At 35.3% G+C, this 24,642-nt stretch overlaps 1 protein-coding gene across 48 annotated transcripts in view; it reads left to right on the top strand.

Moving 5' to 3' along the window:
* Positions 1 to 24,642, top strand: part of SGIP1 (SH3GL interacting endocytic adaptor 1) — a 215,892-nt gene extending 191,250 nt beyond the window's left edge. For 42 of the 48 annotated variants that reach the window (XM_074004530.1, XM_074004426.1, XM_074004407.1 and 39 more), the window contains 6 exons: positions 3,523 to 3,678; positions 8,003 to 8,135; positions 12,882 to 13,084; positions 14,525 to 14,589; positions 15,135 to 15,299; positions 16,564 to 18,682. In XM_074004530.1, coding sequence (XP_073860631.1) covers positions 3,523 to 3,678; positions 8,003 to 8,135; positions 12,882 to 13,084; positions 14,525 to 14,589; positions 15,135 to 15,299; positions 16,564 to 16,586 — 745 coding nt within the window. In that variant the 3' untranslated portion in view covers positions 16,587 to 18,682. Of the gene's footprint in view, positions 1 to 3,522; positions 3,679 to 8,002; positions 8,136 to 12,881; positions 13,085 to 14,524; positions 14,590 to 15,134; positions 15,300 to 16,563 lie in introns of all 48 variants that reach the window. The other 6 variants (XM_045369555.3, XM_045369551.3, XM_005543131.5 and 3 more) reach the window with 1 other exon arrangement.

The raw sequence follows: 24,642 nt of genomic DNA, 5'->3' as shown, positions 1-24,642 counted from the left end.
ACTGCAGGAACCACACACAACCTCTTGCTCTGCAACAGCCTGGCACTACATAAGCCTTGTGCATTGCAAGAGCGTGCATTTGCAAGCAGGCTGGAAGGGAGAAGGAAAACCCCTTTCTCCTGCAGTGTCTCTCTAGCGCCCTCTACTGACAAAACTAAGCATGGTTCCTGCAGGCAAAGAGAAAACATAACAAAAGGTCCATTAATTTTCTCAGCGCAGTTAGTAAAGGGTGAATTGGAACGGAGAGGCAATGAATTGATTTTATTTAGACATTGACGCAGTGATTATAAATCTCATGTGGAAATTCAAAGGGCCTACCATAGCCCAAACAACTATGAAAAGGAACAAAGTTAGAGAACATCACTTGATTTCATAAGTATTATAAAGCTAGTGTAATCAAGACAGTGCGATATTGGCTTAAAAAATAGACCAAATAGATCTATAGAACAGAATGTATCGTGAATCCAGAAATAGACTCACACAGATAAGGACAATTAGATTTCAACAAAATTTTCAAAGTAATTCGGTGGAGAAAGGGCAGTCTTCTCAGAAAATGGTTTTAATCTTCTCTGAAGAAAAAAATATTCTTCAGAAAATGGCTAAAACAACTGGATATTTATATCCACAGACACACAAAATGAACTGAGATCCATACTTGACATTATATACATTGTAAGACTCAAATAGGTGAAAATGGGTAATGAAGCTAAATGTAAAATCAAAGATTTTTTTTAAACTTCTAGAAGAAAATATAAGTGAGCCAGTTGCAGTGGCTCATGCCTGTAATTCCAGCACTTTGGGAGGCCAAGGTAGGAGGATTGCTTGAGGCCAGGAGTTTGAGGCTGCAGTGAGCTATGCTTGCACCCTGCACTCTAGTCTGGGTGACAGAGAAAGACCTTGTCTCAGAAAGGAAAAAGAAAATATAAATGAAATTTTCGTGACCTTGGGTTTGGCAAAGACTTCTTAAATAAGACATCAAAAGAATGACTGGATTAGATATAACCCATAAAAGAATAAATTGATGAATTAGAAACTTCTGCTCTTCAAATGTGTTTTTAAGAGAAAGAAAAAACAAAACAAGCCACAGACTGGGCTGCAAATTATATATCTGACAACTGAAATGCCCAGAATGTGTAAAGAAACCTTAACATTCAATAAGAGAACAAACAACTCTATTTAAAAACTTGGCAGACAGTTTAAGCAGACACTTTGCCAAAGAAGATAACTGATGGCAAGCACATAAAAGATGCTTATGATCCTTAACCATTATGCAAATGCAAATTAAAACAACAAGAAGATACCACTACTCATCTATGAGAATGGCTAAGATTTAAATTCTCAATTCTACCAAGTGTTGGTGAGAGTGTGGAATAACTAAAACCCTCATGCACAGCTGTATTTTCCACTTTAGAAAACAGAGCTAAATGACTTGCAAAACTCACACTCTGGGGACACTACATGCACTGCAGGAACCACACACAACCTCTTGCTCTGCAACAGCCTGGCACTACATAAGCCTTGTGCATTGCAAGAGCAAGCATTTGCAAGCACGCTGGAAGGGAGAAGGAAAACCCCTTTCTCCTGCAGTGTCTCTCTAGCGCCCTCTACTGACAAAACTAAGCATGGTTCCTGCAGGCAAAGAGAAAATATAACAAAAGTCCATTAATTTTCTCAGCGCAGTTAGTGAAGGGTGAATTGGAACGCAGAGGCAATGAATTTGAGAGCCCACACCTGTTGTGTGAGCTAGTGACTCTCCTCCTATGTACTGACCAAGAGAAATGACAGGGTATATTCATACTCATACCTGTACACATGTATCCATTGCACCTTTATTTGTAATTGGCAAAAACTGGAAAGAACCCAAATGTTCTTCAGTAGGTGAACGTATTTTTTAAAACTGTGGTATATCCATACACTACACAGCCACGAAACGAAATGAACTATTAGTGCACACAACTACATGGACAAATCTCAAAATAATTATGTGGAGTTAAAGAAACAAAAAATCACACACCTTACAATTCTGTTATATAAAATTCTAGAAATTGCAAAAGAAGGTATAGTGACCGGAAGCATATTAACTCTTGCCTAGGGACAGGGAAAGGAAGCAGTGGGAGAGATTACAAAAAGGGATTACAAAAAAGCATAAGGAAGCTTTCAGGGATGATGGAAATGTTCATTTTCTTAATTGTATGATGATTTTACATCATATAATCTCATGGAGTTTTACACTATAAATAAGTTCAGTTTATTATATATCAATTATATCTTCATAAAGTCTTTTTTTAAAAAACAAAGAATTATTTTTCCTTCCACACTATCATCCCATTGTGTTAACTTATCTGACTGATTTTACAATTTTTACCAAATAGACAAATTAATGGAACGAAGAACTAGTTACATGCAGGCAAAAACTTTACCTCATGAGTACATAAAAGAACATGCTAAAGGCATTACTCATGTTACTCGAAGAACTAGGACAAGTCCCAAGAAATAATGTGATGACATTGTACAGTTTACTATCTTGAAATATGCTGCCAAAGATTCAGAAATCAAAGTGAGGGAGAACCACCAGAGCAGAGGATTCTATTCATGAGGTGAAGCTATAGACTTCTACAGAAAGAGAAAAGCCGTGCTTTTCTTCTTACATTTCAAAACATATAAAACAAAATAGTCACTTTGTAAAATAAGTGTTGACCATTTAGTTCTCAGATAAGTTAGAAATGATACACTGCTGGTGAGAGTGTAAATTAATTCAACCATAGTAGAAAGTAGTGTGGTGATTCCTCAAAGGGCTAAAAACAGAACTACCCTTCGACCCAAAGATCCTATTACTGGTTATATTCCCAAAGAAATATAAATCATTCTATCATCAAGACACATGCATTGGTATGTTCATTGCAGAACTATTCACAATAGCTAAGACACAGAATCAACCTAAATGGCCACCAGTGGTAGACTAGATAAAGAAAATGTGTTATATGTACACCATGGAACACTACACAGCCATAAAAAAGAATGAGATCATGTCCTTTGCAGGAACATGGATGGAACTGAAGGCCATTATCCTTCCCAAACCAACACAGGAACAGAAAAACGAACACCTCATGTTCTTACTTATAAGTGGGAGCTAAATAATGAGAACACGTGGACAGAAAGAGGGGAACGACAGAAACTGGGGCCTGCTTGGGGGAGGAGGCTGGGAAAAGAGAAAGGTTAGCAAAAAAAAAAACCTGGCAAGTACTATGCTTAGCACCCAGGTGACAAAATAATCTGTACACCAAATCCCCAAGTCATGTGTTTACCTATATAACAAACCTGCACATGTACCCCTGAACCTAAAATGGAAGTTAAAGTATTTTTTAATGGAATTGTAAGAAAATACCTTTTATCTCTTCTGCACCTCTTCTGCTGTTTAACATTGCCTCATAAATTGTTTTTCACAGCTGTTTTGATTCAGTTTGATTCAGTGTATTGACATCGGTTTTCTCTCTCTTTCCTCTCTGTGTTTTGATATGCCAGATGTATCGTTAAGATTACTGGAGAAATGGTGTTGTCATTTCCTGCTGGCATCACCAGACACTTTGCCAACAACCCATCCCCAGCTGCTCTGACTTTTCGGGTGGTAAATTTCAGCAGGTTAGAACACGTCCTGCCAAATCCCCAACTTCTCTGCTGGTAAATATGATTTTGCATAAATTTTTCAGAGATATATGTGGCTTAGTACTTTGTACTTAGATGAGGGATATATCTTAGCAAGAGAGTCGCACTATAGTGAAATTACCACCACTCAGATATATTTGTAGATTCAAACATGGAATCTACCAGCTATCAAAATTTGTTGTGGGTGATTGTGTATGTGTGTGACTGCATATGCATATACATGTTTTAATGGCCGACTATCTCAAGTGGTTAGAGAGACAGAGTAAGAACATCTGTATCAGCAACAGTTTATTCATTGTCTGTTTTACTCATTATCAACAGACAGTGGATGACAATGGCGGGAAATGAGCCAAATAACAAGAATAAAATCCTTTCATTGTATGAGCATCTTTTTATTTTTATTTTATTTCATTTTATTTTATTTTTGAGATGGAGTCTCACTCTGTTGCCTAGGCTGGAGTGCAGTGGCACCATCTCAGCTCACTGCAACCTCAGCCTCCTTGGTTCAAGTGGTTCTCCTGCCTCAGCCTCCCAAGTAGCTGAGATTACAGGTGCCCACCACCACGCCTGGCTAATTTTTGTATTTTTAGTAGAGATGGGGTTTCGCCATGTTGGCCAGGCTGGTCTCAAACTCCTGACCTCAAGTGATCTGCCCGCCTCAGGCTCCCAAAGTGCTAGGATTGCAGCCTTGAGCCACCGCGCCTGGCTTTCTCTTTAAATCAATTGTGTGTGTAGGTGTGATTGTGCATGTGCAGATGCATAATAAAGACATCAAATACAGGTTTAATATTTAATACAATTTCATTATAATGATCATTGCTTTGATGGAACTTTACATGTATGACATAAAATAAACTTTTGCAAATCTGTTTATATAAATATAATTTTCACATTTTCTAGCTATTAAACCTGAATTTGATGTCTTTATTATGCATATGCACAGTCACACAAACCCACATGCATGCATGCTATTAAAATGGTCAATTATACAAGTTAATTATTTGCAGTGAATGAGCTGAAAGGAGTCTTCTTGACAGCTTCTCCATCATGAAGTCCTGATGGTCATCTACAAAGCTCTGTCTGAAGTGGCCACTTTTCTCTTTACTGCCACCTCCCTTGTCCAAGTGACCACTGTCTTTTCCCCGTAGCACTGCAATTGCCTTCTTCTCTCCCTGAATCCAATCTTGCCCGTCTCCAGTACATTTTAGCAGCCAGGTGGTCTTTTATGAGTAAATCAGGTCATCTTCGTTCACAACTCCCTGGTGGCTTCGTATTACCCTTGTCCCAGAATCTAAACGTGTTACCATTGCCTTTGAGGCCTTGAGTTATTTACCTTGTCTGCCTCTCTGTTCTCATCTCCCACCATCCTGCCTCAGAATCCTTTTAGCTCCAGCAAGACCTGTCAATCTCAGAAACAGGCTGAGTCCTTTCCCACAACACGGCTTTTAGTACGTTTCCTCTGCCTGGAATACTATTTCAACCTTCTTCACCTGACTCCAACTCATCCTTTAGTCTCAGCTCTACTCTGCCTCTGACACTATCCCATTCTCCTCCCCAGACCCCCACCAACCAGCCCTAAACTAGTAGTTTGGTGCAAAAGTAATTGCAGTTTCTACCATTACTTTTAAATGACAAAAATCACAATTACTTTTGCGCCAACCTAATAAATTCTGTCCTCTTGTTATTCTCTCTAAAGGTACCCTGTTCTTTTCCTTTCAGGCACTTACTACAGTTAATAATGACATATCTATTTGTGTTTCTTCATTCATCCATCTGCCATACAAGACTGTGCAAACCATGAGGGAATGGAAAAAGTCTCTTAATTCAAATTCTTGCTTCAGTTTCCCTCCGTGTTTTGATTGCGCACGTTGAGCCAATTTATTTTTCAAGGTTCTTCCATCGGAAATTAGGAATTATGTGCCAATATCTTGCCAGTTTGTTTGTAAATATGACTGGTGTCATAGTTACAGCTTTTGTTGCATTTTTAGGCAGTTATGTTGCCAAGTTCTTACGCATATGTGCAAAAGTTGTATACATGTATTAACATATTGGTCTTATACATAGAATCAAATATCACTCAAAAGGGTTTTGCTTACCAAAATATTATATAGACCCTTAAATTATTATTTGCAAAAGTAAAAAAAAAGAAAGAAAGAAAATATATCACATTAATTTGGATCTTATGAACTCTAAATATTTAATCACTATAACAGGGCTATGATGAGTGACCCTTTAGTCATCTATAGACTCTTTAGTTTTGTTATGCAGTGCCACTCCACTACCTCGACCACCACAACCATCCCCAGTTTTTAAAAAGGTGTTGTTGACCAGGCATCATTCTAGATTGCAGTCCCAGCCTTTAGTGTCTATCATCAGCCAATTGTTTCCTTAATGTTTACTGAAGAAGACTTCATATGTGACCATGGCCCCTGGACATTTTGGTTTGCAATCCCTATGACAGGGGTCAAATTGAAGATTACGTCTACTTTTTTCTTGTGAAAAAAGTTTTGCTTGTAAAAAATATGCGGGAACAAATGTCAAGTCAAATACGAGACTGAAGAATGCTCAAGAAGCCTTGAGCATTTAAGAATTCCATCCCTGTGTAAGCATTTGATTGGCAAAGCTTTCTTGGATATTTTTTAAAGCAGGTTCTCTAAGAAATTATCACAGACCTACGACAACTTATTTTGCTATTAAACTCAGCAAATGTATTTCTTTAAAATTGTTTTATATAATTGAGGATTTCCCAATTATTCAAATCTACTTAGTACAAATTAATGATATGATGCTAGATATTAATTCTGAACCTCTGTTTTGGCATAGTGGGAAAGTGTACAACTGATATGGGCTGGAATCTGGCTCTGTTTCTTATTAGCTGCATGACCTTAAGCAAATTATTTAATTTCACTGACCCTCTGTTACTCTTACCTCCTGCCTGCTTGTGTAGCAACAGCTTGGAGAGCTTGGGTAACTTAGATGCTTTTCAATTAAAACACTCAGATAGCCCTTATCAGCATCCCTAGCTCAGCCGACAAGGGGCAAAGTCTTCAGGACAACATGTGTTTTCCACCCCCTTCCTCCATTTCCAGGGCCAAAGAGCTTTACCTCGTCCTCAATAACCTTATATCCAAGGACAGCAAAACCACACTGGTCACACTGAGACTTGGCCACCCTTTCCTAACAGATCAGTGACAGTTTTAAGGCCCTGGTGTTTTTTACTCAGCTTTCTTGATTTATAGGAATTCTGGAGACTGAATCATAGCAACTTGCTTTTGACCTGTCTTTTCAATTTTTCACTGTATCAGTCTTCTCTCTTCTCAACCCCGAATTTTCTCTTTTTATAACAAGTTTGCTCATCTTTAGAAACAAAGACAATAATTCTTCCTTTGTAGGGTAGATTTTAATGAAATAGTTTATAATAGCATATAATAGGTGCTCAAGAAATTATAACTACTGTTATTGTACTATATAGGATATTCTGAAAGTGAAATGTCAGCAAATGTGTGTGACAAGTAACTGAATCACTTGTGGCTTTAGCTTCCTCATTATATGGGAAATGAGTTATATGTTTGTACACTCTTGCCTGATTCTTTTTATCACTGAGATGAGCATTTGCAAGATAGATTGGGTAAGTGGTCTGTATACAGGCCTCTGAGCAAAGCTAAGACTCTCATAGGGATAGAAAACTTCTTAGCTTGTAAAGATTCTGCTCTTCTTCTGTATTATAACTACAATGATTGTCATTTAAACTCCAGGATCGTCTTATAAGTGAAGTGAAATCTTTGATGATTTAAATGCTCATGGATGAAATATTATGAATGCTGAAAAGGTAGCATGGTAATTTTAGTATCACTGTTTTCTGCTTAGTTGGTGATAAAGGCCATGTTTACATTTGGTCAAATATTTCACTAGATAATTTCTGAGAAACTACTGGTCAAAGTAATTCAAAAGTAAATAAATGTATTCAGTTCCTTAATTGCATTAACTGACTAATTTAGACAAAACTGGTGCAGTAGAAAGGGCTATTAAGTTTGAGTTAATAAATAATTCACTCTTGAAAGCACCCAATTATCGCTGCAATTAGTTAATATTACTGAGCACTCACTGAGACTGATAGCAACACAGTAGCTCCTCCCTGTGGATATTAATCTACCAACACAAGAGCATTCAGAACTGTATTTGTACGAAAACCACACCACTGTTAATAGATTCATAATAATCTCTACAAATTGTCAAAAGATGGCTCTACATATCAGAAGACAATTTGCTAAGATGCTTCTTGTAGGGTTTGTATTTGTTTTAAGATGCTACTCAATCATTTTTCTTCCCAAATGAACAGTGATAATACACAAAATGATGCCAATACCAAGGAATTCTGGGTAAACATGCCAAATTTGATGACTCACCTAAAGAAAGTGTCTGAACAAAAACCCCAGGCTACATATTATAACGTTGACATGCTCAAATATCAGGTAAGCCTATTTACATGGTCAGTATCTCTTTCACATGACATACTTCTTGTCTAAAGTACCTGTTATTGAATAAAAATAACCAAAGTAATGCTTCTTTTAACATTATTTAAAAGCTATAACTCATTTTTCTAAATGGAAACTTTAAAAGACAACTTGGGGACTACTGACAAAAATATTCATACATGTTCTTATTAGTTTAAGCTTACAAGTAAAACATTTTATCACAAAATTAGAGAAATGTGCCACAAAAAAGGAAGTCGCAGAACATTATACTAATTAAGATTATAAGTTTATATTGATAAACAAGATGATTATAATTTTGTTAAGAACATTACTATACTACAACCTCTTATTTTAAATGATTCAATGTAAACAATCTGCTTTCATTTTTCTAGTAAGAGAGTCCTATGAAAGAATTCTAATAAAATCTAACGTTAAGAAATAGTTCAATAATAAAGCAATGTTTGATACATACAATATATGAGAACTTTCTTTTTGTGTCTAGGATTGACCTTACCTCAAATTATTATTCATACCGGGATCCTGATAGTGCCTGAGTCTCTCATTGATTCCCAGCCACTTGACTGACTGGATTTTTTTTCTTTTTTTTTTTGAGACAGAGTCTCACCCTGTCACACAGGCTGGAGTGCAGTGGCACAATCTCAGCTCACTGCAACATCCACCTCCCGTGGTCAAGCGATTCTCCTGCCTCAGCCTCCTGAGTAGCTAGGATTACAGGCGTGCAGCAGCACGCCCTGCTAATTTTTTATATTTTTAGTAGAGACAGGGTTTCACCATGTTGTCTATGCTGGTCTGGAACTCCTGACCTCAGGTGATCCACCCGCATCAGCCTCCCAAAGTGCTGAGATTACAGGCGTGAGCCACACCACCAGCTGACTGCCTAGATTTTTTTAAACCTTTTTATTTTTTAATTGACAGGTACAATTGTATATCTGTATTAGGTACAACATGATATTTTGAATATATGTGTTGTGGAATGACTAAATTAAACTAACATATGCATTACCTCACATAGTTATTTTTGTGATGAGAACACTTTCCATTCACTGTCTTTAGCGTTTTTCAATAATACAGTATATGGTTATTACCTATAGTCACCACATTATGCAATTGATCCTTGAATTTCTTCCTCTCATCTAACTGAAGTTTTTTGTCCTTTGAGCAACATCTCCCTAAACAAACCCCCACCCCAACCACCTCCACCACCACTACCTCAGCCTCTGGTAACCACCATTCTACTCTCTAATTCTGTAAGATCAACTTTTATTTTTATGTTTATTTTATTTTATTTATTTAGTTTTTTGAGATGAAGTCTCGCTCTGTTGCCCAAGCTGGAGTGCAGTGGCACGATCTCGGCTTATAGTAGCATCCACCTCCTGGGTCCAAGCGATTCTCCTTCCTCAGCCTACCAAGTAGCTGGGATTACAGGCACGCACCACCATCCTGGCTACTTTTTGTATTTTCGATAGAGACAGGGTTTCACCATGTTGGCCAGGCTGGTCTCGAACTCCTGGCCTCAGGTGACCCCCTGCCTTGGCATCCCAAAGTGCCACTGTGCCCTGCCAAGATCAACTTTCAAATATTTTACATAAGAGTGAGATCATGTGGTATTGGTCTTTCTGTGCCTGGCTCATTTCATTTACCATATTTTTAATGCATTATGATTTTTGATTAAGTATGTTCAGATTAATTCTCTTAAAATGAAGAAAGTTGTACTTTAATAAAAATCAGGATATCTCAAACTCGACTGTGTTTCTCAATCAAATGCCGGTTCTGAATTGATGCTAAAAAGAAATATACATTATATATATTTAAATATATATATATTTATTTATAATAGTTATATATACTATATTTATAAATATATTTATTTATACAAATATTTTAAATATCTATAAATATTTTAAAATATTATATAAAATATACAAATATATAAATATGATGTATTATATGTGAATATAATATATAATATATTATATGTGAATATATTATATGTGAATATATTATATATTATATGTAAATACAGGTAGATATCATTATTAAATATACATGTAATATATGTATATTTGGGAGTGTTAGGACCTAGCAGATACATATATATATTTAATTTTTTTATTTTATTTAATTGGTTTAGAATGCAATCCAAGTATCTGTACTTTGTGTAAGTTTCTCAAGGGAGTCTATGCATCCTATGCTTTGGAAAACATTTATTTAAATTGTTGTAAGGAAACCATTTAAAGTGAAATATCTATATAATGGTATATTTTCCAAAAATGCAAAAGAATATAATTTTTCCTTGTGAGAATAGTATATACTCTTCAAACATTATGGATAATACTGAAAAAATATGTAATATGGTATAAATTCATCACTTACAAATTAAAATATAATAGAAAACACATTTTATATAACATTTTCCCAAAATATTTTAAAATGCTTAGTGACTGCTTTATGCTTTGAGAGAAATGAAAGGAAATAAGAAAGGAAAACTCTAAATGTAATTCTTTTTCTGAATGAGAAATTAAATTTCAAGGCAGAAGTTAAATTTCATGTATGGTTTGCATCCCCAAAGTGTGAAAATAAGATGGCAGTTCCTTTCCTTCGTGGACGCTAGTTATATACACTGCATGTACATCTTCACTTCAGATAAAAAAAAATTTTAATCATTAAATCCTATAGAGTTTTTTCATTTCCATGTTTGTTATTAAGTAAATCTAGAAATTAGACAGGATTCACCTATTGCAGTATGAACTTTGTGTAAAGTATTAAAGTGTAGTCAAGGGCTGGACATGATGGCTCACGCTTGTAATCCTAACACTTTGGGAGGCTGAGACGGGAGGATCACTCGAGCCCAGGAGTTCGAGACTAGCCTGGGCAACATAGTGAGACCCCGTCTCTACTTTTTTAAAATAAATAAAGTGTAGGCAAGATACTGAATTCTAGAATTAAGTCAGCTTTCTACTGGCCACTGACATAGGTACTTAATATCCCAGAACCTCAGTTTCCTCATCTTCAAATAAGGGTAATAATGATATCTACCTATTTTATAGCTTGCTATAAGAAGTTAATAGCCTAATATATTTCAAAGTAATTTGTGAAATGTAAACAGCCCAAGACTTGCTGCTTTATTTTAACGTGTGCTCTGAGGAATCCCTTTTGCTGTTATTTAGCTGTGTTTTTGTTGTTGTTTTTTAACAATGCAAGGAATTGGGTGGAGAAGCACAACTAGCATTTTGTGGAACTGCCCTTAAACGCAGCACATTTAGTTTCTGGCCCAAAAGCATCCCCTAGAAATTGGGGCAATCAAAAACACATTTTCATATCCAAAAAGCACCTCCCCAGGTAGAGGAACTATAATCAGGTTGAGAACTACTGCTGAAGACAGAGTTCAGAAAAAGGGGTGGGGGAGGGGGATTCTGCTCTGCTTTTGATCTGCTTTAGTTAATAGATTTCTAAATAAATGTTTGCCTGCAGAAAGCATTATGCTGCCAATCATCTTCAAAGTTTAAAAACTATAATGGTTAACTAGCTTAAATTGTCATCAAAAGCCGTATCTGTCATTTTATAAAAGAATCCATTTTGGGGCTTGTTTCTGCCACAGCCACTCCTGCCTTCAGAGTTCAATCTACCCTCAGGACCCTTCTCCATGGTGATCATATGTGCAGGCATTTCCTAGACAGTTGTTTATATCCTTCAAAATCAGCAAAGCTCATCACACTCCATGAATAAAAATCCAAGGGCATAGACACCACTCATCTGATCCCTGCAATGTACATGTACTTGTGAGAGGTGACTTTCTTAGAGACTTATTCAGCGCCATAATGAATGATCGAGAAATTGTAACACTGTAAATTTTTCGCTATGGACCCAGAATTCACATCAATATTATTGTCTTTAGATCAATGTTTGTTGATTCTTCAAACCTGGCTTTTTCCTGGTCAGGCTCACAGCTGATTCTATTTAGTATCGACAGTAGATTCCAGCGCTGTAGCACTTCCAGCTAAAGGAATCCCAAAGGAAGTAAAAACTGGAAGTAACTTCCATCTACTCCCTTTGGGATTTGCCAAAGTAAGGACTTGAAACCAGGTATGAAATCCCAAAGGAGTAATAATAACTTACCCTAGTCTAACTCACTGGTTTGTTGTTGAAGAGAAAATATGGTAAGAATATTAATAGGTGGCATTTATCAAAATGTAATTCCTAGTGTGTGCTAGGCATCCTGCTGAGTGTTTCACAAAAAAAAAAATCTCCTTCAATCTTCCTGACAACTCTATAGGTAAATATTATTGTTGTAATTCCCATTTAGCAGATGAGGAAAGAACTGAAGCTCAGAGGGGTTTAGGGACTTGTCCAAGATCACTCAGCTTATAAGTGGAGCAGCAGAATCAGAATTCACACCTGGGACTGTCTAGCTTCCTGGCCTCAGCTCCCAGCCAGTGTACTATTCCACCTCCTTAACTGACATGAAGTGTACTGGAAACTCCAAAGTGCCACTGACACTAGTAGCTGCTATTTTTAGTCTGTAACAGTTTACCTGAAGCACCCAGCTCTCTCTCACAGCACCCTTCACGGTGCCTGTCACTCACAGTTGCTTGTGAGCAGCATAAACAACACTATGACATTTTGATGTCTAAGAACATCCCTGTGGGAGAAAATCATAGCTTCTGGTTTTGTTTCAGATTATTGGTCGAGCCTTAAATATTCTCTTCCCTGTCATTTGGCAAGGTGTCTGCCCAGGGCATTCAGTCCACGCCCCTGAACCTGGCAGTGAATTGGCGATGTGAACCTTCAAGCACTGACCTGCGCATAGATTACAAATACAATACAGATGCAATGACGACCGCTGTGGCCCTCAACAATGTGCAGTTCCTGGTCCCCATCGATGGAGGAGTCACCAAGCTCCAGGCGGTGCTCCCACCAGCAGTCTGGTATGAAGCCTCCTGTTCTCTCCACCAAAGGGCTCCTCTGGGTCAAGGGGTCATAGACTTCTTAGAGCTTGTGTGTCCTGTAGGAGGAGATGACAGCGGGCCTGTGTATTAGGGTTCAGGGCAGGAAATAGAAACCGCTGGTAGCTATTTTAAGCAAAAACTAATTCAACAGGGACTTCAATGCTCACACAATCGTGGAAGTGCTAAAGAAACAGGCTGGATCTCCAAAAATGCCTCCCAGAGCTCTACAGAACTGGCCTGCCACAATCCAGGGAAGGGGAGAAATTAGAAGGCCACCGGTAGAGCCACAGCATTCAAGAAGCCACAGCTGTAACTCTGATCCTAGGACCAGCAAGCTCCTATTGGTACCTCCTTAAGTGCTTCTTGGCACCCACAAATTAGAGGCTAGAGTGGACCCCTGGTGTTAGAAGATCCCCACATCAGAGTTAGACTGCTGGTCAGAGGAGAACAGTCAAGAAAGCTGCGGGAGAATGGCCTCTGCCTCCTTTCTGTCTTCTAAATCTCAAACCGTGCATGCAATTGGTAAACCTAATTTGTAACTAGGACCCTAACTGCAAAGGCCTCTGAGAAATGTAGTGTTTCATTTTGTAGCCTCTGAACTATAAAAAGGCACACTAGAGAAGGTATGGGACTAGAAACTGAATAGATACATTGTGCCTATATCATCTGTTATATAGGACTTGTTCTAGAAAGAGCATTTCATTTTTCCACATGACTGTCAGAAGCAGAAACTGGAATTTGTTTTAAAAATGAATGTCAGTGGCTTAAGCCTGTAATCCCAGCACTTTGGGAGGCCGAGACGGGCGGATCACGAGGTCAGAAGATCGTGACCATCCTGGCTAATACGGTGAAACCCCGTCTCTACTAAAAAATACAAAAAACTAGCTGGGCGAGGTGGCGGGTGCCTGTAGTCCCAGCTACTCGGGAGGCTGAGGCAGGCGAATGGCGTAAACCCGGGAGGCGGAGCTTGCAGTGAGCTGAGATCGCGCCACTGCACTCCAGCCTGGGCAAGAGAGCGAGACTCCGCCTCAAAAAAAAAAAAAACAAAAACAAAAAAAGGATGTCAGCCAGATCATGACCCCAATTTAAATTACCTTAATTAATTGATTAACTAATACTTCCATCTATCTTCCCATGTATGTTTCAGCAAATTTATTTTTTTTTTTTAATTTTAGCTCTACTTTGTCCTCTAAATATTCATTTTACCGTTTTCTAGCTAGTTACAATAAGGACAGGGAAAAAAGAGATTTATGTATGTTTGGGAGGGGAGAGAGAGACAGGGAATTTTAAAATTGTAGTGAAACTTTTCAAGCTCTATTTTTAAAAATTAATACTATCTGGAAAAAAAAAAAAAAAAACAGCATCCACTAAACAAAAACTCTTGGATATGCAAAAACCTTTTACCTAATTCATTTTTAGGAATGCTGAACAACAGAGAATATTGTGGAAGATTCCTGATATCTCTCAGAAGTCAGAAAATGGAGGTAATGGAATCACAAGCTTATTTTATTTAACATGTAAAGCTAAAATGGCTTTTAGGTATTTGCCAACTATTACCCAAAACATGTAGCAATAAAAACAAGCAGAATATTTCACTCCATTTTTGCATTTACTTATTTCAATTAATAAAAGCAAATAATTCTTCAATCAATTCTCTTTTACCCCTTTTCTACAGACTCATCAAACTATCGTTTAGGCCTTTTAAGGAGGCATGTTTTCATCCTGTGTCAGATTCCACACTCCCTGATTAGACATTTTTCACTCTCCTCAGATATTAATCATAGGTTGGAAAATACAAGGGCTTCCAAGTAGCACATCTTCAAATTTTGAGGTACCATCTCACGAAAGTACACTTTTACCAGTGTGCAAATAGAGTTGCTCATAATATTCAATGATAAACTTCATTTAATCACCATTTTGTCAATGAAGTCTGATTTTGTATGTTAATTTTTGAATGCAATCTCCAAAATTATATCCAGAATATTACATTGACTGTTACCTTGTAATAATGTTTGTTTGTTTTTTTTAGGGGTGGGTTCTTTGTTGGCAAGATTTCAGTTATCTGAAGGCCCAAGCAAACCTTCTCCATTGGTTGTGCAGTTCACAAGTGAAGGAAGCACCCTTTCTGGCTGTGACATTGAACTTGTTGGAGCAGGGTATCGATTTTCGCTCATCAAGAAAAGGTTTGCTGCAGGTAAATGAGTATCTTGATTTTTTTTATTTGCATAAATAATGTTGCCTTAGCTACTCTTCCTTAAGAGGAATAGATTGTGATTTTCTCATCTTTTTCCTCCACCTCTTTTCCACTCCCAACCCCCATCCCAATTAGAAAACAAACCAGGTATTGAATGAAGTAGAAATAGGACAATGAAATAGGACAGTGAATCAGAAGTCGGAAGGCTCTGACTTCTAACTCTGTTTCTTAAGTGGGACTAGTTGTTCCCATTATATAGATGTATATACTGAGGTTAATGGAGTAAATCCTACTTTTATTATATTGATGAACGAGACAAATACTGTGTGCTTTTTTTTTTTTTTTTTTTTTTTTATGGTGAGCTGCAAGCTCCACCTCCCAGGTTCACGCCATTCTGTCTCAGCCTCCCGAGTAGCTGGGACTACAGGTGCCCACCACCAAGCCCGGCTAATTTTTTGTATTTTAGTAGAGACAGGGGTTCACCGTGTTAGCCAGGATAGTCTTGATCTCCTGACCTCGTGATCTGCCCACCTCAGCCTCCCAAAGTGCTGGGATTACAGGCGTGAGCCACTGCCCCCAGCCTTGCCTTTTAATGTATCTCCCACCTGAAAACTTTTTATTCTCTGACAGGGCTTCATAGAGTTTAGACTTGTCAGGTTTAGCTGAGATCTGGGAGAATCTATTTTTCATTTTAATCACAAACTCAAAGAATCTAGGCCACAGATCAAAAATGGTCACCCATAAGCTGAATGTGGCCATGAGACAAGTTTTATTTGGCACACACCATGGGGTTTTGTTTTGTTTTTCAATTGGGGGAGAGGAACTCTCTAATACTAGAGTGATTATACTTTTCAGTGATTTGCTGGGATAAATCCTGGTTTTTCATGCCTGTTGTACTGATGTAATTATTAATTATACCCTTTTCACTCTCGAAAATGATCCAAGTTGGAAAATAAGTTATATGAGCACCCTTTCTAAAATAAGTTGCATTCTCACATCCAGAAATAAATCTCCCAATCTATCCTGGGCAAACCCCAAACCTCTGCAAATTGTGGATCTATGGAAATGTGAAAAGTCAACTAGCCGATCTGAAAAATTGAAAATTGATTTGGAAACATTATGTATCTTTTATTTGTATTGCACCTCTAAAGTATGCAGTATCTGGCTCCTAGGGGTAGGGAAGGAGGAATAGAAATGTTACCCATATAATAATTACATTATTGAACTAGCAGATAACGTGTTAACATGTTGTTTTGTTTTGCAGGAAAATACTTGGCAGATAACTAATAATATCTTATGCAAGGATTTGGAGGATTCATATAATGGAGAACTGATGTATGAGAAACAGGTTTTAATTTTGGTTTGATGAAAACAAACCAATATCTGCACTTGGGATATATCAGGTGGAAAGTCAATGACTTTCAGCTGTGATTTCCCTCACACAATACCATGATGACCAGTCCTACAGTATTTACTTCTAGGTGTAATATTGTTAATGGTTTTAAAATGTAATTATTGTATTTGTAAATTGTACTCTCATTCCAGTAAAGCAGTTAGACACTTGAGTTTTAGCATTTTACCATTCCTGAAATGGATGTAATTCAAACTGTGGTATGTAAATTTAATAGTAGTATTGTTGAATGGCACAATGCTTACAGAGGTAGATTGCATTTTGTCAATATATAAAATTTAAATATAATATTGATAGCTGTCATAAAGGGGGTGCCACACATTAAAGAAACTTAAGTGGAACCAGAAGAAAAAGAAACAAACTTACTTTTCTTCAATCCTTAGTATGTTTTACTCTAGTGCTAAATAAAAATTCTATCTTCAAATGTTTAGTGGGTTAAATTGAGAAACTATTTCAGAAAAAAATTCTAAGGTTACAGCATATTCAAAGAAAAGCATTAGTTACCACTTTTTAAAAAGCTTTTTTTTCAAACTGCAAATTTCATAAAAATGCAAACTGTGTAAACAGGGCCTCTTATTTTTATAACTTGTGTAAAAAGGGAAAGCAATTCATATTTAAAGTTTAAGTATATTAAATTATAATCAAGAGTAAAGAAGATGTTGAAGTCTTAACTACTCGCCCCTCTCTACAGTTTAGCAAATGTGGGGATTGCTGAATAATCAGTCAGACTAAAACCAAAATTGTGATTTTAAGATTTCAAGACTTTCCATAGCTGAACTGGCTAACAACTTTTGCTTAATTACTCTGAATAGATGATCTTACTCATCCAGTATGGGGGAATGATACCTCGCGTCTTCCTCTTTCTCCACAGGAAATCAAAACACTGAGACTGAGAATTTTAGGGAAAAAAAAAAGTCCCCTGTTTAGATCCAGAAGGATTTTAATCATTGTTTATATCATTTGAGAATGAAAAAATAAGCTTTATAAATGAAATTCTATTCACATTACTGTGTAATAAATTTCCTTTCAGATGATTAAGATTCATTGTATAAAACTGTAAATCTTTGCCATTCTTGGAGAAGTAAGAGGAGAGTTACCAAAAATGTATGTCATTTCATCGTTGCAAGGTATAATAAAAACTGTAATTATTCAATCTGGCCCCACCATATGAACATTTAGAAAGACGAACTTCTTCAGGAGTCTCAATTGTAAAACCTTCCCTCATTCAGATCTGAAAATGTTAGTTTTCCTTTAAGTCCTAGAACTTATTGAAACATAAACCAATTTATATTATAGGTTATGTTATTAAATAACTATAATTATTAAGTTATTATTTTTATAATTAGTCGTTAAATTTTCATTTTATATCCACTCAAATTTAACAAAGAATCTTTAGCCCCTTTAAATTTTAGAATCAAATTAAATTTTTAAAGTCTTACTTCTAAAATGAGATTGTGACTGGCAATTGTTTACAGTGCAACTTTTTAAATTAATCTTTGTACTCCTCTATTAGTGCTTGCTACCAAAAGAATGTTCCAGATGATTTGTTTTACCCTGGGAAAATTCTTACTATTCAACAAACTCTCAGTCGGCTCCCTAAAGCAGTCTGGTGTTGAAGTTTCTTTGAACAAACTAATTAGTATACTCATTTTATGTAAAGGTATCCAATTTGGTTTTGAAACCAAAATAGAAAATGCAAAATTCTAAATTCCATGAAACATGGAATTTATGACACCAAAATCAATGGAGAGTAAGTAGCAGAAAACTGAGAATTGTCCAGCATATGGATATAACAATGTGTTTTTAAGTAATCAATTCATTTAAAAATTTGAATATTAATACAAAGCATATTAAAAAACGTGTAAATATTACTGGTTCTCATGTCTTTGTATTTATATTTTATTTTGTTTTATTTTGTATAGCTCTGGAATGAATTAGTAATTAAACGCAAGGGTTTTTTCCAAAAAAATAATTTTATTGATTTTTTAAAATGTAATTAAAAGCATAGATTACAGTAATCTCTAATATTATTCAAATGTTTCTAGGGACTAAATTAGAAACTATGAAGAAATCCTGTAATTCCTTAACTGGTCTTTATGAAACAGAATGGGAGTCAGCAATTTCAAAATGATTGAACTATGAATAACCAGAACCTCAATAGAAAATGTATCCCTTCATCTCTCAGAAAAGACCTCAAATAATAACACAGAAAGCTGGTATCAGGGATTTGTATTTTGACATTTTGTTGTTCTTTTTTTAATTTTGTAGATTATAATCTCCTGTTACATCTATATCCACAGTGCTGTAGAATAAGAATTCATGTCCTGAAAATGATCCTAGGCAATGAAAGAGTCCAGTTATCAAAGACATTAAGTCAGATTCATTTGTTCATTTTATTCCCAAGTCAGAATAAAATGAACTAGTAGGTATTAAAACTATTTTCAGTACTAGGGGTTAAAACAAAAAGAAATGGTTCCAGTTAACCAGAACACCATTTCCTGAACGTTATGGTCTTTAAAAGGTTCTGCTTTAGTAAGATTAAAAAGTATAAATGATGCTACTTTATTTTGGCAACATGGAAAGTATGTTTTTCTTTTCCAATAAATTCCATATTTTCATGAAATTTTTAAAAATAAATTTTTATTAAGAATTAGTCTGAATTTTATCATAATTGAAATTTATAATTACTAAGAATTAAATTTTTAATCATTTCTAAAGTTGTATTCTTCTCTACACCCACAGCCAAAATGGAAATTCACTGTATGGTATTTGGGAATATATTTCACCTGTAAAAGAAAGAATGTCCACAATTCAAAGGGTTTTGAGTTAATAAATAGGAATCCCTGAGTCAAACTACAGAATTTTTTTCGCTTTATATATTCTTAGTCAGCAAAGTATTTGAGCTATAATTACACATATTTCCACTTCTAAATCTTCTTTTAGAAAGCAGATAACTATAATACTACAGTTGGGTCTACCCCTAACTCCTGCTGTATGATATTGGACAAGTCACTGCCCTTTTCAGTTTCTCATCTTTAGGATGAGGAGTTGGGATTGCCAGTGGTTTTCAAGCTTTTCTTAACAGCAGGGCATTTGTTTCTAATAAAATTGCACATGGAATCCTGGTAGGCAAAACAGCTCAAAGAAATGCAGGAGTTTCTCCAACAGTTTAAATCAGGGCTCCTCAAAGCGTGGTTTAAACACCATAACAACATGCAATGATCTGTCAAGTGTCTTCCAACTCTGAAGTTCCACAGTTGTAATTTATTCAGATAAACCACCTTTTGAGGCTTTATAAGCAAACTTGTAAAAATCATAGTAATTGAATGATACACAATAAAAACTGACAGAGTGTTTACCACGTAGCAGTCACTACAGATATTAGCTCATTTAATCCTCTTATCAATCAAAAACTTGTAAGTATTCTTTTTAATTCCTGTTTTACAAGTGATGACACTGAGGCTTAAATAGAATAATTAATTTCCCCAAAATGACACTGCAGCTGAAAGTAACCCAGTTATTCTGACTGCAAAGGAAATGCCTTAATTGCTTTTTCCATCCTGAACAAAAAAAAAATCTGTTTTATGTCACTGTACATACTTCATTTGAATGCCAAGGTAAAAGCCACCATGAAAAACCATTACCAAAATAAGGATAATTCCAATAACAAAATTGTCAAAAAAGAATCACTGCTTCTCAAAGTATGATTGGTGTCATCACTTATTAATGTTTTGTATCATCACTTATTAATGATTTTGTCTTGGTCACCACTATGCCTAGAAGATAGTAGGGACTGATAAACATTGTTAAACACCGTAACAACACACAATGATCTATGAAATGTCAATGTCTTCCATCCCTGAAATTCCATGATTCTACTTTACTCAGATAAACCACTTTTTGAGGCATTATAAGGTAACATGTATAATCAAGTTCATACAAGCTATACACAGTAGGCATCGATAAATTTGTATTGACAGCATAAACTTCTAGGGATGGGATTTGGGAATATACATTTTGATAAGTGCCCCAAATTTGAGAATCATTGCTCTAGTAGATCTCTAAGGTCCTTCTTAGTTCTGACATTATATCAGATTTTAAGCATTAAATTCTAAGATGAAAAACATTTTTCTAGTCAGTTTATTTTTCATTCAGTCCACTTAATTGCCTACAATCTTAAAAAAAATATATTTTTTTCCTAGGAAAATTCCTATCTTTTTCTTAAAGTTACTCTGTTATACTATCTCAGTCTCAAAGTAGCCTGAAATGCATTTTCTCATTTTCGTATTTCTGTCCTTTTCTTCAGTGTCTTAAAAGACTTGAAGTAGAAGGGAGGTTGCAAGCTGTTATTTATTCAAACACAAAATCCTAATAAATGTTTCCTTCTTTGCAAGGGACATTCAGATCTCTAACTTGTGAGTTGAACCTATTTGTTTTGTAAGCTTTTGACTTTACAAACATGTGGTATCCTCATTCTAAAAGAGTCGCACCAATATTTTTTCTCAAAATAGCCACAGGCTGTAAATTAAATTGAACAATACAGTAAAATATGCGGATACATACTAAACAGATGAGTGTGTGTGTATGTGTCTGTGTTTAAGCTTTTCCTTTTCCAAAAGATTATATATTTGAGCAAAATCCCATTCAGTCTGAATGTACTCATTTTGCCACATGGTTTTCTGATCAGCAAATTTTTTTAAAAAATGAAAGCATGATATTATATTTAATAATAGAAAAACAAGAGTGATCTCTAAATATAGCCTTGAAAGTTAATGTAATATTATGTATCCATACAATGAGTCAAATTAAATGGTTGATATAAATGTACAAATCAATCCAAGTCACACTGATTAAAGGGACTATTCGAATGACCAGCCTCACCACCTTTTACTGTGTGCACTTTCCTCTTAAGGCTTTATTGTATTTTCCCTGCTCCTTTAGGCTTTTTTATCATGTGGAAACAGTATCTAAATGCCATTCTCTCACTTATGAATTAAATATGGCTACCATTAATGTTCCTTTTTGTCAGTGGAGTGTATGGCAGGAAAATGAAACAGGAATACATTGCTTAAGTCTCTAAATATTAAAACAAACAAACAACAACAAAACACTTGCCTTTCTCTTGTGTCATTGCTTCAATGTTCTGTCATCTTCTGCAAGCTAGAGTTGCATTGTTGATATCTAATTAAGATCTAAATATCTTTCATGAAGGAATGTTAAATGTAAAGTCTGTTGAGTTGACCATGGTGAATCTCTTGATTGGCCCTCGTTTAATATCTGATTTCTTTCCTAAATGGGTATGTCTGTGAGGAAAAGATACCTCATAGTTGACATTGACCATGGGTATAATAATTTATTCTCCAGGATTAACTTCTAAAATTATTTTTCCTTTGATTTCTAACTGCCTCCTTCTATCCCTAGAGTAATACCTTGCCTATCTTAAATACATCTTTATCCTTGTAAAAAAATGTTTTGGCAAAAAACGAATATATTTTTTAATGTCCCATAATGTTTTAAAGGAAAGAAGTAAAGAGTATTTCGGCTATGCTCACCAATATTCCAGTATTTTACAAATTGTGTTCTGGAAGATATTCATTGTGGTCTGAGAACAAATGGTCCTATACTATAATTCTCTCTCCTTGGACATTAATAATAAATGTTAGTGTTTAATGAAGCTTAAGAAAGTTATTGAATGAGGTAAAAACTTTTTTTTCTAAGCACACCTTGAGAAACCTTTGGAAAAGTTTTCTTTTAACACTAGTTTATATATCCTTCAATAATTGTAAATAAAATAACCAGGAATGCTTTGAAAAAATGCTTCTGGAATTTTGTTTTAATTTTAAGGGAATTCCTGTCATTTCAAATGAATTGTTATCTATTTTAAATTTCATTAGTATCTCTTAGTGAATTTAACTTTATCATCTAAAATATTCAAAACAATGAAATTTTTTAAATTGTTTTTGTATTATTTTTAAGGCTTGCACCTATGACCAGCATATCAGACCCCATCTGTTGAAGATGTTTCCAATTATTTGCAGTGTGGAATTAATGCCAGTGAATAATCTGCAGCAATGTTTTACTAAACAGCTTTAGGAAACTGAATCATGATAGATCCATGTTGACAGTATTTTTACATAAGCTTGTCAGAAATTATATTTAAAACATTTTGGGGAAAGCCAAGAGCAGTGCACTGTTTAGCACAGATTTTGCGAGATTCTCTACTCTTAATGAGCATTTCACAGGTTTTTGTTGTTGGTGGTGGTGGTGGTGGTGGTGGCTTTTTTTTTTTTGCTTTGCTTTACTTTGCCAATCAGTTGCTTTTTTAGCAAATCAACAACGTTTCTTTAAAAACTTCCTGGGTAAATTGTCTGTTATCATATAGAAAAGAATCAAACTGAATCACTTTACATTTCTCTAAAGATAGTTCAGTTTTTAATCCATCCAGAATTTGTGAATCAGCCTGATAGATCATAAGCCATGTATAATTTTAAAATGTTCCATTGAATGAGTATATCATACAAATGTTAATTCCATCTCACTCATTCAGTTTTATATTACTTTTATGACTTTTTATCTGGCAAAGTAAATGTTTGATATTATTCATATATCATCGCTCTAAGGTATTTTAAATCATACAACAAGTAACTATCACAAGGACCACTGTCCCAAGATCCAAAGTCAGATTTTTTTTTTCTTTTCAAGTTGCTAGAATGATCATTCATATAGCTGTTTTGACTTTTGATGTCAGAATTTAGTTCTTGCTTTGTTAAATAGACATACATGGAAGAGTTGTCTCCTGTCTAATTCATATTCTCTCTCTCTTTATCTCTCTCTCTCTCTTTCTTTCTCTCTGTGTGTATGTCTCTCTCTCTCTCCTCTCTGTCTAAGGGGAATTGGAAAATTGCTGCTGAATAATTTTTCTTGAAAAAGCCAAGTGTTGATATGATGATATATTAATCTTATTTATGAACAGAGCCTCCCTACAGGCCAAGCAGTAACGTATACAGCTGACTTTTTAAGTTGTTTGAACACGATTGTTTTTGATTAAAAAGAATTTTTGGGTTTTTTTACTTGTATAGTAAAAGATCATATGAATTAAATGCTCAGATATTAATTTTCATTCCTACTAAGTGGCCATGTAAGGCATTGATTTTTTTAAACTTGAACAATATAAGAAACTAGGAATCTCAGAAAGATTGTGCTGTGTTTCTATAGGTAATGAAATCCTGTCAATTAAGGAAAATGCTGTGTGTAATTTGATTTGGTGGTAGCCTTTATTTAGAGCTCTCTTTGATCCATGTAGCAAAAATAGACTAAATTTCTTTTTAATCTTGTACTGAGTACATAATTTCACAAAAATACCTTGGGTATAAAATATTTATAAAAGGAATTGTGGATTAAAATACTCAAGATACTTTTAAAATTTAGTCAAAATGTTGATTTCCAGCCTTTTTCCTACACGTCTATTTCAAAAAAGTATACTTTATTCTGACAGCCATTACTGCTTAGTCTGTGATGAAAGCTTTACTGCTTCTATGCTGTGCTCAGGAGAAAACCAACAACAGAAGCGAAGGCTTGCTCCTTCACAGAATTGCAGCAAAGCTCTCTGCTGGCAATGGTGACAGGAAAGTGTGTAATTGACTTGTTGAAGATAATCATGAGATCATCTGAACATTACTTGCCTTATAAGTTAGAAATAGTATGGATATCACTTTTTGTAAATAATAATTTTTGTGTTTTTTGTTCATAATTTTCCCAATCACCTATTTCACAAAATCCTGAATATGCAATTATTTATTATGACACATTACTGCAACTAGGGCTCCCATTCCAGAACAAAGTTTAATTCTATATGTAAGTTGTTACTGAAATGTGATTTCTTTTTCTGGAAAATAAATGAAAAATATGAAAATAAATTGAATTGTAAATCTC

This window comes from Macaca fascicularis, chromosome 1 (genome assembly GCF_037993035.2).
Source record: "Macaca fascicularis isolate 582-1 chromosome 1, T2T-MFA8v1.1".
Lineage (NCBI taxonomy): Eukaryota > Metazoa > Chordata > Mammalia > Primates > Cercopithecidae > Macaca > Macaca fascicularis.
This window is presented reverse-complemented; position numbering and strand designations above follow the sequence as displayed.